Source organism: Tachyglossus aculeatus, chromosome 1 (assembly GCF_015852505.1).
Source record: "Tachyglossus aculeatus isolate mTacAcu1 chromosome 1, mTacAcu1.pri, whole genome shotgun sequence".
In the NCBI taxonomy this organism is placed as follows: domain Eukaryota; kingdom Metazoa; phylum Chordata; class Mammalia; order Monotremata; family Tachyglossidae; genus Tachyglossus; species Tachyglossus aculeatus.
In genome coordinates, this window is record NC_052066.1 from 148969203 (window position 1) to 148986380 (window position 17178).

The 17178-nt window shown below is 44.7% G+C and overlaps 1 protein-coding gene across 1 annotated transcript in view; it reads right to left on the minus strand.

Annotated features, from left to right (window-relative positions):
- Nucleotides 1-3614: 3614 nt before the first annotated feature.
- YY1 (YY1 transcription factor) overlaps nucleotides 3615-17178 on the minus strand; it is a 29302-nt gene continuing 15738 nt past the window's right edge. The window contains exons 2-5 of the mRNA XM_038765909.1: nucleotides 13696-13858; nucleotides 8342-8402; nucleotides 6550-6708; nucleotides 3615-4801 (exon numbers count right to left, since the gene is read on the minus strand). Coding sequence (XP_038621837.1) covers nucleotides 4619-4801; nucleotides 6550-6708; nucleotides 8342-8402; nucleotides 13696-13858 — 566 coding nt within the window. The 3' untranslated portion in view covers nucleotides 3615-4618. The remainder of the gene's footprint in view (nucleotides 4802-6549; nucleotides 6709-8341; nucleotides 8403-13695; nucleotides 13859-17178) is intronic.

The following is a 17178-nucleotide window of genomic DNA, read 5'->3' on the forward strand; positions in this document are numbered from 1 at the left end:
TAATAGGGTGGGCTGAGTCACCTCTAAAATACGTGGGCTTTGCCAAACACAAATTCAAGTTGATTATCTCTTTGGCAACTGGACTTTCCTTCTGCCTGTTCTTGGATCACAAACTAAGGGAGGCAAGTTTCCCGCCAGCCGTTCCAAGCCTCCATGCAGAAACCCACAACCACAAGGTCAAGGTTTAGGAAAGAGCAGGGGGTGGGGGAGCCCATGGAGGGTACAGTGCCCCTCCGGGGCTAGCCGGGGGGAGGAGGAACATTACAGAAGTTACTAAACTCAGAGCTTAGATGAGACCTTCTGATGTTCCTTGATCAGGCAAGGGGCACAAAGGGGATTTTTTTCAAAATGATTAATGAGGAAAGTTAAGGGATTTTAAACCCATCATATTTCAGACCCATGAAAAGGCCTCAGTGCCAGGGTGATACACACTTGTAAACATCACAACAATACGCTTATACGCCCTACACGTGCTTTGGGTCCAAAATGAATCAGGGCCTTCACACCATCACATCTTAGTAGGGCTACCTGAGCATACTTATGGTCCATTTTAGTAGTCATTTTGACATTCTGCCAATGTAACCAACTAGAAATATCTATTGATGAACCTTTAAGAACTATGAATGTTACCACATTATTCATCATCACAGTCTGAGCAGAAGGACATTCTGGTTTCCTGCTTCAATGGAATTCTCAACCACTTTCCCCAAATACAGGTCCAGGGGCTGGCTAGTGAACAGGTCTTGTAATAAAGCTCCCATAACCATTCTATCATCCTGGATCCAGGTAATCCGCCAGGAGAACAAAATGTAACTGACCACCACGTTTCGACCACTATATGTAACCCATTACTAAAGCCAGATCCAGAAAGTGTTCTTCTAAACAAATAACCCTCTCATTTTCTCTTATTTTTGCTTAGGCTACTTTGGAATGGCTGTGTATTTAGATGCTACCATGTCCTCCAAGCAGATTCCTTGGGTCTAGGCCTGCTGGTCAGGAGCAGAAAAGAGTCGTTTCTTGTAGCTACGCTACTCGCCCAGGCCAGTAAGGAGTTATGACCTATCACCTTGTGCTATTACAAAGGTTGGTTTACTAAAAGCGAGCCTAGCAGTCTGAAAGGATCCACACATCTCTAAGCTTCCAGCCACTTGGATCCTTGTTGGGGAAGATGACAGCTAAGTAAATGTGGCTTCTGAAGAAAACCACTTAGTTGGCCACCTCAGCTCCGGCAAAGTCAGTGAACCCAGCTCAACAAAATGGCCACTCACCCAAGGATGAACACAGTCGGGAAGGGAATGGTTTGTATACCCAGTGGATACTCAGTAAACAGAATTTCCACCAACGGAAGGATAACAAAACATTTTGTTCTCCTGGCGGATTACCTGGATCCAGGGTGATGGGCTGGTTATGGGAGCTTTATACAAGACCTGTTCACTAGCCAGCCCCCGGACCTGGATTTGGGAAAAGTGGTTGGGAATTCTATTGAAGCACGAAATCAAACTAGATCCTGGCTATCAAAGTTCCCATCCAAGTGGGCCAAGCACCAGCACTGGGCTCCCGTCCGTCAGCAAGGGGAGGGGATGGGAGGCTTAAGGTCCAAGCCAGGCTTACCTAAGATGCAGGTAAAAAAGATGCAAGGTCTTCAGAAGACAGAAGCGGCTTCCTCCTTGGTCAGAAGGAACCAGAGTGGGCAAGGTTACACTGCCAGATTTTTGAGGGTGGGCCCACCTCTATTTTTGCTTGCCTGGAACAGCCCCAAATCTCTCTAGCAGCAGACCTGGAAGCTTTCGGTGCTCCCAGAGGACTACAAACAGGCGAGTATATGCCTCTATCCACCTTCAGGGAACAAGGGAAGCAGTGTGGTCTGGTGGAAAATACATGGGCTTGGGAGTCAGTGGACCTGGATTCTAATCCCGGTTTCACCGCTTGCCTGTTGTATGACCATAGGCAAGTCACTTTACTACTCTGTGCCTCAGTGACCACATCTGGGAATTGGAGATTCAATACCTAGTCTCCCTCCTACTTAGACAGTGAGCCCCAGGTAGGACAGGGACTGAGTCTGATCCGATTAACTCGTCTCTACCCTAGCGCTAAGAACGGTGCTTGACACGTAAGTAAGCACTTAGATATGATTATTATTATTGTTATAAGCAAAAGACTGCCTTTGGCCCATCGGTACTAATAAATCTAGCCCGAGGCCCAGTGGGCCTATAGGAAGCCTCCAAACAGGTCCGGCAAGCTGCAGTTGGCTTGGAAAGCAAGCTAATTTAACTACCGTCCTCGGGAATTAGGGTGGTCAACCCTGTTCTGGAGGCTACGGGACACAGAGCATCTCTTTACAGCCTCACTTCTCCTCCTGTTTTTTGTCACATTACCCATGCTGCTCAGCAGACCAGGCACACGCAAGAAACAAGTGGGATTAGCTGGTGCCTCAAAGTTTAGGGGCCACACAAGGCTGCCTAAAATCCAAGATCACTCGAGCCAGGGGGTGTGCTTGTGGGTGTGTGCGGCTGCCTAAAGAGTCAGGCTCTTAAATCTTTAAAAATATAAAAATGCATAAATGAACTCAGTGTCACTGAATGGTAACCAACCATTCTGCAAACCAGCCTGGAAACAATTCTGATATTCTGTCACAAACAAGTCACAAAACCTTGCAACAGCTGTTAAGGATGGTTTGGATTCCTTTACTCCACAGTAATTTACTTAGCCTTATGCATCACCAAACCACTCAAGTTATCAAGTTGGCTAGGACTCCAATGAAAATTTCAAGAAACTAATTTAAGGGCTCGCTGCACAAAATAATTGCCAGCCTAGAATTTTGTATGTCTCTTAATATCTGAACACCACATCAAGTCCAACGTTTGACACCGGGAATGGCAAACTGCCCCGAAGGATATCTCTGAAGTCTGAAGGTCACAATCCAAACCAGGCCTTTTTAGATCTTGGGACTCGTAGAAGCTGTTACCACCTCGCCCCGTGGTCTCTCCTCACTGTTTCGCTGGCCACTGAAAAAAAGAATCGTGACATTTTAGGACTTGGCCGGAGAGAGGAAGGAGCGTTCACTTGTGGGGAGGCACATAACGGCGTGAGGAAGCCACCGTCTTGGATGCCAGATCAATCAATATGTCCAACATGCCCGGGGCGAACCAGAGAAGAATGAGACGCAAGAGAGGGGAAGGGTGGGGAAACTCTTCACCCCCTCCCACCGTGACATCGTCCACACCCCCCCAAACTGCCGTCGCTGTCTTTTCTTACCTTGCTTCGGCTGGCAGGAGGAAGCCCGGCTGAAAGCGGTCACCCAACGTCTCACGGACGGCGCTGCTCCTCCGGGCCGGGGCCGGGGCCGGGGCCCTCCCTTCTTTCTACTGTACGTTCCCAAGCGCCCCGGGCACAGTGCCCCACGCCCACAGGGTGCGGTTCAGTCAAGGCCGCCCGCTGCAAATTCAAACACTGCCAGTGACGCGCTCCAACAACAGAAAAACCCGAATACGGCCTCGGGGAGTTGGCTCCCCAACTCCCGACCCCTGCTACCTACGCTACCTTAAGGATCACCTTGCGGGGTTGAAATTTTGTCAATTTCATGCATCGCTTCATCACAAATCACCGTAACTGAATGCAAAGGAAAGGAAACTCGAGTAGCTTTATTTAGCTTCCAATTTCTGGGAGGCTCAAGAAGAATGATAATCATTCTGGACATCAAAAAAAAAAATAAGACTGTGCTTACAGATCATTTTCTGCCATATTCTTTCTTTAGGACCACTATTTTATTGTTGTCCTTTCTATTACATGGGATGTACATATCAGGTGTTAATAAAAAGTCGATGCCTGTACAATACATTCTACAACTGAGCACCACTTTCTGTAACTGAACAGGCAAAGAGAAATTACACTGAACATCAGCATCTGGCAGTATTTTTCCAAAAAAAGTGACTAAAATGGGTTTAAATTGATTAACACTATTAAATCACATCTAATATTTGATACTACATGATTTCAATACAGCTATACGATACAATTATACAAAATGTGTTAACATCAAAGAATACAACCAAAATTAAGATAGCAAACAAAACCTATATAACTTTTTTTTTACAGGAAAATACTTTTGAAGTATGCATGTAACTGCCCATTCTTTTAAAGAAAATCTACTGCAAGCAAAGTTATCAACCTCCAGAAAAATCACACATAGCATTACTAAGCATATCCCCAAAAAGTGTACAATATGCACACTTGGAAAATACAAAATTAAAAAAATTGTAAGCAACAGGTGAGCTTCATATTTATAAGAATGTGAAAAGAAGTCCAATTTTAGCACTGTTGTATAAAGAATTGTCTTTTTGATGCACGTCCATGAACTGTCCTCCTGCTGGGACCACACTTTACAAAACACCGTGTTCTTGAAACTGGATTACAGAGCAAGATAGAGCATCTTAGCAACGTCATCTTAAAGTTGTTTTTATTTTTACTACTTTATCAAAAACAGGTCCTTTAGGTGTGTAGGATTCGATTTTTTAAAATTCTTTCCTAGAAACAATATATAAAGGAGAGGCATATTTATTCCCAATCATACTCCTGTAAGATGCTTTGTTGAGTTCGAGAACTGTCTTCCCTTGTATTTTCACTGGTTGTTTTTGGCCTTAGCATGTGTTAAGATGTGAGATTTCAGGTTAGTTGATTGAGCAAACTTCTTATTACAGCCATCGAAAGGGCACACATAGGGCCTGTCTCCAGTATGAATTCGCACATGCGTGCGTAAATTGAAGTCCAGTGAAAATCGTTTTCCGCAACCTTCAAATGTGCACTGTCAAAGGAAAAACCAGAGGTCAAATGCGCTCGTTCACATCCCGAACACGGTAACCCAGCTGGCGACACTGCTATACTGCCACCAGGTAGTAGACTGTGAGCCCATTGTTGGGTAGGGACTGCCTCTATATGTTGCCAATTTGTACTTCCCAAGTGCTTAGTACAGTGCTCTGCACATAGTAAGCACTCAATAAATACGATTGATGATGATGATGATGATGATAAGGAAGCAGCTAGCCAGACGGAGGGCAAGCTTGTCAAAAAACCACGCTCAGCAATTGGCAGCCCTGGCCCAATCTCACCGCCCCCCGCCCCCGGCCAAGGCCCAGACCCGACAGGAAGAAGGAAAGCAGGAGCTAACTGGGACGGGGATTGGGGGGCGGGGTTGGAGAGTGGAAGGAAGCAGGCTTCTTGGCCCAGAGCCCAGACTGGGAATATCAGCCATAGGGAGCAGGAGGGGAATCCTCTCTCCTCGAGGGAAACAGAAGCCCCAACACGGGACACGGGTACAGCTGGGAGACAGGAGATAGGCGCTTGCTCCCTGGCCTTGCCACTTTGAACGAGGCGGCGGTGAAAGAGCAGCAATCACCCACACCTGTCGACTTCTACCTACAAGTTTCAAAGACACGAGCAACTACAGCTCATTTAAATGGGTTGCGGACAGTCGGCAACCCCAATTCCACCCCTCTCTTCGCTTTACACCTTACTTTCTACTGGGCTTAGCCATTCAGTTGACAGGAAATATAAGCGTAACCAAGTTTGAGTTTTGAGCCCATAACGTAACTAACCCTAAATATAACCAAAAATATGTTAAACATCCCAACAAATGTGAATTGAGCGCTTTGTTTCTTATAAGATCTTCAATCTGCACAGACCCAAATGCTCATGAGCCTGCCTCGAGAGTGTGAAGATCTTTACAAAGGCGGCCCTGGAGGCAGAGAGCTGGACAAGATGACATCACGAGTGCTGATGGCTTTATGACTTCAATGTCATCAGGGACGAGACGGGTCCCACTAAAATTTAATCAATATGCCTTTTATCCAGGTAGCCTAATTAGGTAATATTGGGTTCCTTTGAGGTACTGTTCAAAGAAGTCTTCCAAAAAAAAAGAATGCATAAGCAAATATTGTTTTCGTTTCCATTCCCAATACTCATGTGATGGCTAAGCCTCCTGAACCCTACTAGCTCTGTTTCTTAACTTATATGTTCTTAGTTGACAGAGACACTAAATTCATAATCGTCATCATGGTGGTACCCGGCCAGAGAAACAACTGGTAAATGATTCTTAATAACAGCAGACTTGGTATTTCATGCGCCAATCCAAGAACGCTATATTAAAAGTCATTCGCCTTTCCTCTCCGGTGAAAGATTTGGAGGTGGGATGCCTCAAGCGCTACGGCGGTTGCTGTCGCGAATATCCTGGGCTGCTTGAATGGCCAAGTCTTCCTATTTAACTGGCATCTGCCCCCGTGTTTAGTACAGTGACTTAGTTTAGTACAATGCCTAATACTGTCAATATGGTTATTTAAATGTCGTTGGTTTATCATTTGAGGGGCGCCTGCTTTCCCCCACAAGAAGTTCAGTGCCCTTCAACCCCCGGAGAAAAGCCCAGGGTACGCGCTAGGCTCCCCTCAGCGTTTACACATCATTACCACCAAACTGCCACCACCCAATGTGTCAACTGACCAACTTACACGATGACTTCTGCAGGGCAGCTGACGGAAAGAGGGAAAGGGCATCGCATACCTGAAAGGGCTTCTCTCCAGTATGAACCAGTTGATGTCGCTTTAGTTTTGAACTCTCAACAAAGGCCTTCCCACATTCTGCACACACGTGGACGCGTGGACCGTGGGTGTGCAGGTGCTTTCTCATGGCAGAGTTATCCCTGAACATCTTTGTGCAACCCTGAAAGGAAAAAGAAAACCATTTGAGTTTTAATTAAATCGACAAATTTACATCTGAGAATTCAACTCCCTCATTTAAAAAACAAACAAGAATACCCCAATATGCCCACTCTGGTTTAATAGAGAATCTTTACTTTGATTTAACTAGTTTAATTTTTATCAGAAGAAAAGTGGCATTGGGAAAACAGCCTTAAAGTTAGTACCAAGGGGTTTGCAAGCGTGTATTTTAAACCCTTCCCCTGGTCTCGGAGCCCAGACAAGCGACGGCCACCACAATTCAAGCCTTTTCCCAAACGGCATCCCATCAAAAGAAAGTGGGCAAAGAAATGGACTTAAAAGATGGAGGTCCACCGCTACCCGTGGTGGGCCCCACATTCTGTGGTGCAAGTTTTGGGCTGTCGTTCTCCATCTTTTAGTGTTCCCCCTGTCTTTTCTCTGTCTCTTTCCCCATCTTGACAGAGAGAGAAGCAAGAGGATTTCCGAGGAAAGGCAACGACCAAGGAAACTGACCAAAAGACATTGGCAGAACAGAGAAACAGGCAAATTGACGAGCACTGCAACACAGATCAAGACTGACAGCTACGTGGCGCTTTATGGAAGGGGTTGCTGGAGGGCCTGGGAGAATTGTTAGAGAACTGCTTATGTCAACCACTAGTCAGTTTCAAAATTAAGAGGGAAAGGGAGTCATTAAGAGACCTTCCACCTGGTGAATCCCAATTGTGAGGTGGGGGTGGGGGGAGCGGCGGGGGCACGGCAGGAAGAATTAAGTAGTGCCATTTCCATTATTAGCTGAATGAAACTAAAGCTTTCTTAGATCCACTTCTGTCCCTAATAGAAATCTCTTCACTTTCAAATATCAACTGTAAGCCAGTGAGGTCGGGCATTCCGGAACAGAAACACCGGACGTCCGCAGAGGAACCCACACTGCACCATATCATCCATCCCTTAAACCAAATGAAACACCTTTTGTTTCTTTCCAGCTATTATATTCTCCATTTCCCAGATGATCTCGCTTTTCTTGATGTTCAACTGACACATCACAAATTCTTACCCTTAGCTCATCTTCTATTGCCCCGAGCCAGTCCCGTGGCTAAGTTTGCTCTCTGGTAATGTGAGATTAGGAAGAATGTTCTGTTGATAGATTAAATGTTATCGTTTCGGCAGCTCTGCTAAGATGTAGAATGACTAAGTAAAAGAAAATAGTCTTCCTCTGTTACGCTAAAGGGATTAATGAATTTAAAGATCATAAAGGCACTCAAGTAAGCATCAGTCTTGGAACGGAAACCTAACCTCTCCCTGAATGTCGCTGGAGGTGAATGAAGGAAACCAAAAAATAATACCATTACAAAGACAAGTGACTCTCCCCATTCACCACAGTAATTCAGAGACTGGAGCAGCAAGGTGCCCCATTTAAAATAGGACTGGTTTAAAGCTAAAGTTTTATAGTAGAATGGAAGAGGCTCTGAAGAAAAAGCCTCGGGCTCAGAGGCTGCTGACACTAATTTATCCTAATGAAGACAACCAAGGAGCAAGATCATTTCAGTATGGAGGTGGAAAAATAAACACTAACCGCCACTTCAATAAAAATTGATAATAGCGTATCACTGGATTTCCATTCCCGCGGCACTACTTACTTTATGAGGGCAAGCTATCGTTCTTGGGGCATCGTCTTCTTTAATTTTTCTTGGCTTCATTCTTAGATAAAAACAAAACCATACAAGAACATTTGCAGGAGTAGGTATTTTAAATCAAAGACGGTATATTCCCTTTAATAAATAAAAGATTCCAACACGTCCCCAACATCTCAACAGATTTAATCCAAGCCCAGTAATATAATACTTTTGTTCCTTTAAAGGAATAAAATGACTCAATATGCTTGAATTCTTATTTGCATGTGCTTTTTTTCTGGAAATAGCCTAAGCTAAATATAGCATTATTAGGTTTACACCTAACAACTGGCAGAAGAGCCTTTTTTTTTTGCTTAACCATAAAAAAAAAAAAAATGAAACGCACAACAATCTCCCAAGTCCACAGCAACTCAAGCTAGCCAATAAAAATTTCCTACCACTCTATAAATGATCAAATCAAAGGGGCTAAGAGGGATCCCAAAAGATAAGGCAAATGGGGACAGTTGAGCAATCCTGGCACTTCAGAGGCAGAGGAAGATGGCTAGTTTGGAAATCTCAGGTAAGGACTCAAAGTCTCATCGAAGACATATGTTCTCCAAGAGGCCTTCCCCGCCTCTACTCCCACTGCCTTCTGCATCCCTCTGACTTGCTCCCTTTACTCATCCCCTGTCTCAGCCCCACAGCAACTATGTACATATTGAGCCACGGAAATGATGCCAAAGGTCACTGAGCAGGAGAGCTTAACCAAAAAATAACCTGAAAGCTTGTTGTGGGCAGGGAACATGTGTATCAACTCTGTTGTACTGTACTCTCCCAAGTGCTTAGTACAGTGCTCTGTATACAGTGACTGCTCAGTAAATACCACTGATGATGATGATATCTGTAATTTATATTAACGTCTGTCTCCCCCTCTAGACCCTAAGCTCACTGTGGGCAAGGAATGTGCCTGTTATACTGTGCTCTTTCAAATGCTTAGTACAGTGTTCTGCACCCAGTAAGCGCTCAATAAATACGATTCACTGACTCAGATTAAAGGGGATGGGACACTGAGAAGACTGAAAGTCATTTCAGATGTATAGTCCCCAGAGTCCTCTAGACTGGAAGGTCATTGTGGGCAGGGAATGTTGTCTCCCAACTTCATTCATTCAATTGTGTTTATTGAGCGCTTACTGTATAAAGAACACTGTACTAAGCACTCGGGGGAGTATAATATAACAATGAACAGACACAATCCCTGCCCACAACAAGCTTCTGTTGTGCCGTACTCTCCCAAGTGCTTAGTACAGGGCCCTGTCCATGGTAAGTGATCAACTAATACCACTGATTGACTGAGTACAGGAAGGGAGCAACGCTAACAGAGGTGGATGGGGAGAAGAGGGTGCACATCCAGTTCTACTCTTATCACGTACCTGGCAAAACCCTGTGCTTTGATTCTTACCCACTCCCAACACACCGCTCATGCACAAACGTGTACAGACAAGTTCTCACTGACAAGTGAATAGTGAGTGCCCCAATTCTCTTCTATCCACAACACACATTGAAAACCTGCATTATGGCAGAAACCGGCTTCATTTTTTTGGCTCTCAATCATATCTCCTCTAGCTTGTAAGCTCGTTGTGGGCTAGGGATGTGTCTGTTAATTGTTCTATTGCACTCTCCCAAGCGGTTATTACAGTGCCCTGCACACAGAAAGGACTCAACTACGATCGAATGAATGCATGAATACTTGGGCTCACCTAATCTCTAACCTATCATTCCAGGTTCCAGCCAGTTTAGAAGCACGGGTGCCAAACGCAGCAATGGGAACTAGGCAGAGATCCCAGGGCCGCCTACAGCTCCTAACATTTGGCAGGCCGAATCACCACTGAGAGCCCTGTCCCTCAGTGATCCAGCACCTTACATGACATTTTAAAGTCTCTCCTGTGTTTAGGATGGATCAACCCAGAATTTAAAAAACAAACTTTCCCTCCAAGGTCTGGATTTGGTGGGGTGCTACGGAATTAAAAGACTTTCCAGACTGGAGGGAAAGGATCCTGGATCAAAGCATTCAGGTTTATGAAAACAAGGCCAACAAATTACGCCTGATGCTTTGGCTCACCCGGTCCCTGGTTTTACTCTTTCCTCCCACTATCGAGGTTTACGTTAGAAAACAAAGTTTCCAAATGAACTATTATTACCTTGATATTTCCTCAGCTACAACCAGAAAAGAATCAGTTTGCTTGCCAGCCCTCTCCCAAACTGGCTACTTGATTGGTCTTCACCATGACTTAATAATTAATAAACGCACTATCAGTACCTTAATATGTAACATACCTTGTCTGGTGCAACTCTTGCCCTGGCAGGAATGAACGTTGTAACACATATTTTTTCATCTAAGCCCTACTCATACTTTGAAAGTGGAGCCTTTGATGGAATACCAACCCAGGTGAGATACAAGTTCCTTGAAGGAAACGAAAGGCATTACTCTTTTTCTGTACTTGGAAACTGTTCCGCAACATCAGCAGCAAACATTAAGTAATAAATTACGGTACTTAAACATTTAATATATGCCGAGCACTGTCCTAAGTGCTGGGGTAGATACGAGATGAGTCAGACACTGCCCCCGTCCCACATGGGGCTCAAAGTCTAAGTCTAAATCCCCACTGTCGCCTGGCACTGTATCAAATCCAGATCACTGCTAGAACTGGCCTGAATTGCCGTCAAAATGGTGGTGAAGTTCACATCAGCTTCTAAAACCACTTCTGGATCCCCACCATCCTGAGTACACCTGCCATCCTGCCGTGCTTCCTCCTGCCTCTGCTCAGGGAGCCGCATGGCAGGGAACAGCAGAAGCCTTGTGCTGTGGGAGTTGGGGCAGATTCCGAACTGCAGTGGTCTCACCCCTTCTCAAAGACGCTGAGTCCTGATACCAAAAAAGTCCCTCAGGCCCGCTGCTCCCCATTCAGGTGGAAACCAGATTTGCCCAGCTTGGCCATCGCCTAGAGATGCCATTTACAGACACCCACCCCTGCGATAAGATGAATCCTTTGCTGTTTAATGCAATTTGGGGCAGGAGGAGAAATGCAATTAAAGCAAATCACGATTAGGGTCTGATCAGGAGGTCTTCCAGGGAACAGTCCAAGGTAGGCAATGTAGTGTGCTCTGGGACCTCATGCATAAGAATGAAAGCAAATAACCCACAGTACTTCTACTCAACTGCTAAACCTTGGAGCTGCAAAAAGCCAAATTTCAAAACTCTACAAGGTGAGGTGATGCAAGTTTCCCCTCTGCCTGGTGCCGTGAGCACGGGCACAACCACCCCTCCCACCATACCTCCACATTCAAAGCTTTATTACGGTTACAACTCCTCCAGGAGGTCTTCTCTCAATTAAGCCCCCTCTGTGTCTTTTGGGGATTGGGTGTGGGGTGAAGCCCCACATCACCTTTATACATATCTCTGAATCAGATTTTTTATTTCTGTGAATGCCTGTGTCCCTCTCCAGACCATAAGCTTGCTGTGGGCTGGGAACACACCTACCAACTGTTATACTGTATTCTGCCGAGCACTTAGTACGGTGTTCTGAAACTGTAAACACTCAATAAACATGATTGATGACACATTTCATCCCAAGAAGGCTCACTAATTTTGCCGCCATGTTCTTTCCATAGAAAACGTGTGGTCTGGCAGAACTGAATGCTACCCCCCTCATATCCCCCAGACAAAAGGGTCTAGATTAAACAGAAAGTCAACCTTCACACCAAAAAGGCCAAATTCTGAAGACCTCGGATAAAAAGCACAAGGGCTTGGTTTCCAATCCCTGACATAAGGGCCCAACAGATTATGGTTCAGCAACTCTACTTTCAGAACAGCTGTGCCAAACATTACCTTCAACCCAACACTATTTTGTAATTTCCTTTGGATCCATTGTTACTTGAGAAAAATCAAGGGTCTAGAAGCCACTAATATTCAAAAACAATCTCTCTTTACAATGGGACAGGATAAAATTCACATGAAATCTTGTATAAGACTAATTGGGATCTTGAGACCTCATCTGGTCCAGCCCCCTGTTGCAGGATAGGCTCACTCCCAAACAAACCCTATCTATACCCTCCTCCTCCACCAAAGGAATGAAGTCAGCAACAAGTAAATACCTTTGGGTATACAGGGGGGTAAAAAAAAATAAATGAAGCACTTCTGAGATCTTCAGAAGAAAGGTTATTTAGAAACCTAAAGGGCTGAAACATGGAATCCCATGTTTTGAGACCCCTTTTATGTTCATCCGTATCAGAGAACCTACAAGCATCTTGTTACTACACAAAGCCTTATTAGCGGCTACGGCAACACCCACTTTTAATAGTAAGAGTAATGGCTCCAGTTTGGGAACCCACTCATACAGGCTGAGATGAAACTGCAATTTTTTAGACTGAAGAAATAAAGGCTAGGGGGTGATTTAACAATGATCTTCAACAATATGAAAGTTTTTGTTGGGGCGGGGGGGGGGTAGGGGGAAGATACTGACCAGCTGTTGGTTACTGTCATAAGACTCTGACCAGAGGAAATGGGCTTAGAGCAGAACAGTTCAGAAGCAATTCCATTATGGGCCAGATCCATAGTTCATCCATCTCAGAGACAAAAGGATGCTTGGAAGAACACTGAGATGGTGGAACATAGCCCTGAAAAATCTCAAGATTGAGCCCAGGGCTGATTCCAGCACCTTGGATTCCTACACCATTCTTCTAAAGAACTTGGAGGGCTATCAGCTGTTAATATCTCCCAAAGGTATTTATTTGCTAACTTCGTGACCCTAAGCAAACAAAAATCCCCAACCCATTATTCACCAATTTTCCTGCAACAGTCCTGTAAGTTAAAGAAGAGGCAGGTATTATGCATCCCTTTATAAGTGGAGAAACCAAGTCATAGAGAGGTTTTGTGTTTTGCCTAAAGTGTCATTCAGAGGTGGGGCCAGGATCAGACTTCAAGTCTCCTGACCAACAGAATGCTTTCCTACTAGACCTTGTTGTTTCTTAAAACGGAAAACTATTATAGCAGAAAGGAAAGTACTATGGGATGATCTCAGTTTATAGAAGAGGATTATTTTCTAGGGATTAGGCATAACAAATTATGAGTAATTTCACTTCCTCGAATGTAAACCCAACTACAGAGGTAAATTATGTTTTAATTCGACTGCCGGCAAAGGTCTAATGTGTTGTTGCTAACTTCGTGGCAAAGGTGCTAAAAACACAACCGGCTGCTTTTGCTTTCAAAGTTTCCATTGTGAAAAAAATGCAAACCTTACATAAAGTGATTAAGAGATCATCAGAGTTGGCCAACATTTGTGGAGGGCTGAAAATCAGAATCAGTCGATGCTCTTGGGACTTACCTGGCAAACTCAGCCAGCTGTTTGGGGTCTGAGAGGTCGATGCCAGGGATTCCTCCCGGAGGAAGTTTCTTCCCTGTCATATATTCTGAGTAATCAGGAGGGGAGTTCTCTCCAATGATCTGTTCTTCCACCACTGTTTCATGGTCAATGTCTTTCTTATCATCTGAAACACACGAGAAGGTAAACTTACATGTGCAAAATGCGCAAAGAGATCTTTAACAGAGGATCACAACTTGGGCTTGTTTTCCAACATTTGAAAGAGGTGTCTTTTTCAAATGAAAACCCAGTTGTATTCTTAGGTTTCACGACAAGGTGCCGTGGTTTCCGCAGCCTCCACCCCAAATCAGTGTGTGCTTGGCCTGAGGTTCCTTTGTCAAGAAAAACACCCCACGAACCTCCATTTAGGGAAAAACCTAGCTCCAAAGCTGAGTGAGGTATCTCACTGGAGCCAGATCTTTATGGTCTGTGGTGTCTCTGAATCTTTGGCCCACTGGGCACCACTAGCATCTCCCCAGTGGGGCAGAGATGTGAAGGCAAGAAGAACGCTTTCTTACTCCACTAGCAGCTGGTTGTGGGGCTTATAAAAAAGTACATTTTAAGCAAAGATTTTTCAAGCTGATCCTAGCCTACACCACAAGGACTTCATGGGAAAGCCAAGAGATTTCTCCCGGCCAAGACGCAAGACAGGGGTATATAAGAACTTTTTCAGGTAATCACCACACAGATTGCATTCAGTTCTGGTATTCCAAGCTGAGAAGTAGCATGGTCTAGTGGAAGTTTCCAAATACAAGATGGTGACCAGCTGGGCTCAATTTCTCCCCTGGGAAGAGCAAGGACAGGGGAGTAACCCCATCAGACGGGAGGTAGGAGTTTTCTGAAAGGGACACGGCACTTTGAAAATGTGGGTATAAGGCTATTAATTAGCCTTTGTAAGTCCATCTTCCCCACAACAAGACTAGAGCATAAACAATACTATTATGACTTAGGTCACATCATGGTCCACCCAACCCCAGGATTCTGCCTCAATCACAACAGGATGCTTGAAGAAATGAGAGACAGCAGCTCTCCTTGATAGAGAGAATGCCTAATACTTGGAACATTCCCTTTATAGTCCATTATGAATCTATTATTCATTCATTTATCTGCATGTCTCTTGTAGCTCACCTTCCTTCATTTGTCTTAATCCCAGTTCTGGCACTTAACTTCCTGGGCACCTTGCCACCCATGCTTAACAAACACCACGATGATGATGATGATAATGATGATGTTGCGGTACAGAAGGTTCCCAATACCTTCTGGGGGTCTAATAATGACAATAATAGTAACAGAAATAATATTTGTGAAGCACCAATTAGGCACCAAATAATGTGCTAAGCACTGAAGTAGATACCAGATAGATAATCAGGTAGGACACAATCCCTGTCCCACAAGGTGCTCTAGTTTAAGAGGAGAACGGAATTTTATCTGCATTTTCTAGACAAGGACACCAAGGCACAGAGGGTTGTGACCTGTCCAAGATCACACAGCAGATAAGTGGCGGAACCTGTCTTAGAACCCGGGTCTCCAGGCTGCTGGCCCCGTGCTCTTTCGACAAGGCCCGCTGTTTCTCAATGATCTGGGAAGCGCCTGCTTCCTCATTCACATTCTCCAGGATCCTTGATTTGGCCTCCCCCTCGTGCCCTTTGACAGCGAAGAGGGAAGCGTTCTCCTAGCCTGCCAGCTTCATGAGGTCCCGAGTCACCCCAATTTTAACGGCACCACTCTGAACCACACAGAGGTGTGCCCCATCACACCTCAGCCACCACTTTCCCCAATCTACAGGCTTGGGGCAGTCCTCTAGACTGTGAGCTCATTGTGTGCAGGGACTGTATCTACTGCTGCATTGTACTTTCCTAAGGGCGGAGTACAGTGCTCTACACACAGTAAGTGCTCAATAAATATGACTGACCGAATGAATGAACTTCTGGAGGGCTCTCCAGGATACCTAGGTGGTATGATTTTACTTGCCGGGGACAGCGTGGGTAAATCAGATTTTGCCGGAATTCCTTTGGGAGTTAGTTTCATGCTTTCTGACCACCACTGACTATGAAATGCCTATGGGGTAGGCAGCCAGAAGGAGAAAGAAGGAAAAGGAGAATTATCTACTATGATGGAAGCCAAATACAAGGCCTGCAGAGTGTGGCTTTGGCAACTCAGGACTTTTGTAGATATTTACATTAGGAAGCCCCACATTAGTGTTATCATTTCCCACCAGTTTCAAAGTCGACACTTCACGGCCCTGCAGCCATTAAAAAAAAAAGGCAACAAAAGAAAAACACATGGACTTCATTCTCCCGCATGCTAAGTTATTGTCAAAATGCTAAGACCACGGAGCAAGGCCACCTCCGGAAGAGCCAAATAAACTATCATGGTTAGTATTCTGATTTCCAACAGTAGCACCAGCGGAAGCTTAAAGTATGACAGCTGACCAGTGTTGGGGAAATCGGGGGTGCTGGGAGCAACTATTAGAACGATTCCTTTTTGCCACCATACTACTTCACATTGGGCATAGAGATGCTAGTTTGGTCCGAAAGTCTAAAGGGCGAGCTTCTATAACTTCCATAAATGTGATTTTATAGACCACAGCGTTGTTGAAACAGAAACCATCTCCACGGTATTAAAATAATCGATGACAACAAGCCAGTTTAAATAATATAAAACGTAAGATTCCTTACATCTACACATCTCAGAGAAGAATTTCATCACTCTAAAGCATTGGTATTGCAGTACGCAGATATTAAAGACTGGCTGGAAGTGTAACATTCTAATTAAATGTGATATGAAATAACCACCACTCAACCAGCTGTTGTGTGTTTTCTATCATCTTGAAGACTCATGTGCATTTTCTAAGAGTCATTAACACCAAATTCTGTGACTGCCCAGGGTCACACAGCAGACAGGTGGTGGCGCCGGGCTTAGAACCCAGGTCTTTTGTCTCCCAGACCCACATTCTTCCCATTAGACCATGCTACTTCTCACAGGTATCAATCAGTCATGTGTCTTGAACGTGCCATGGGTTGGAAACGACTCGACGGCCAAAGACAAGACTGCAGCGTAGGTATATTTAATGAGTTATGCAGAAGGACTGGGGTTGTAAGATGGGAGGAAACCTAACACCAAATTTTCCACTTTCCAGGCCTCAGTTCCCTCAACTACAAAAAGGAGATTTAATACCTGCCCTCCCTCCTACCCTTTGAGGCCCACGTGAGATCTGATTATCTTGTATCTACCCCAGCACTTGGTACGGTCTTTGACATACAGTAAGTACTTAAGAACCACAATTACTATTATTTTTATTCCCCTGCACATCTCCCATTATAAACTCTTGTATGGTAGGGATCACATCTACTAATTCTACTTAAGTTTAAAGTATTCAGTTCAGTGTGCTGCACACAGTAAGCGCTTTATAGATATTAACGATCGATCATGTGGGCCTGCATAACT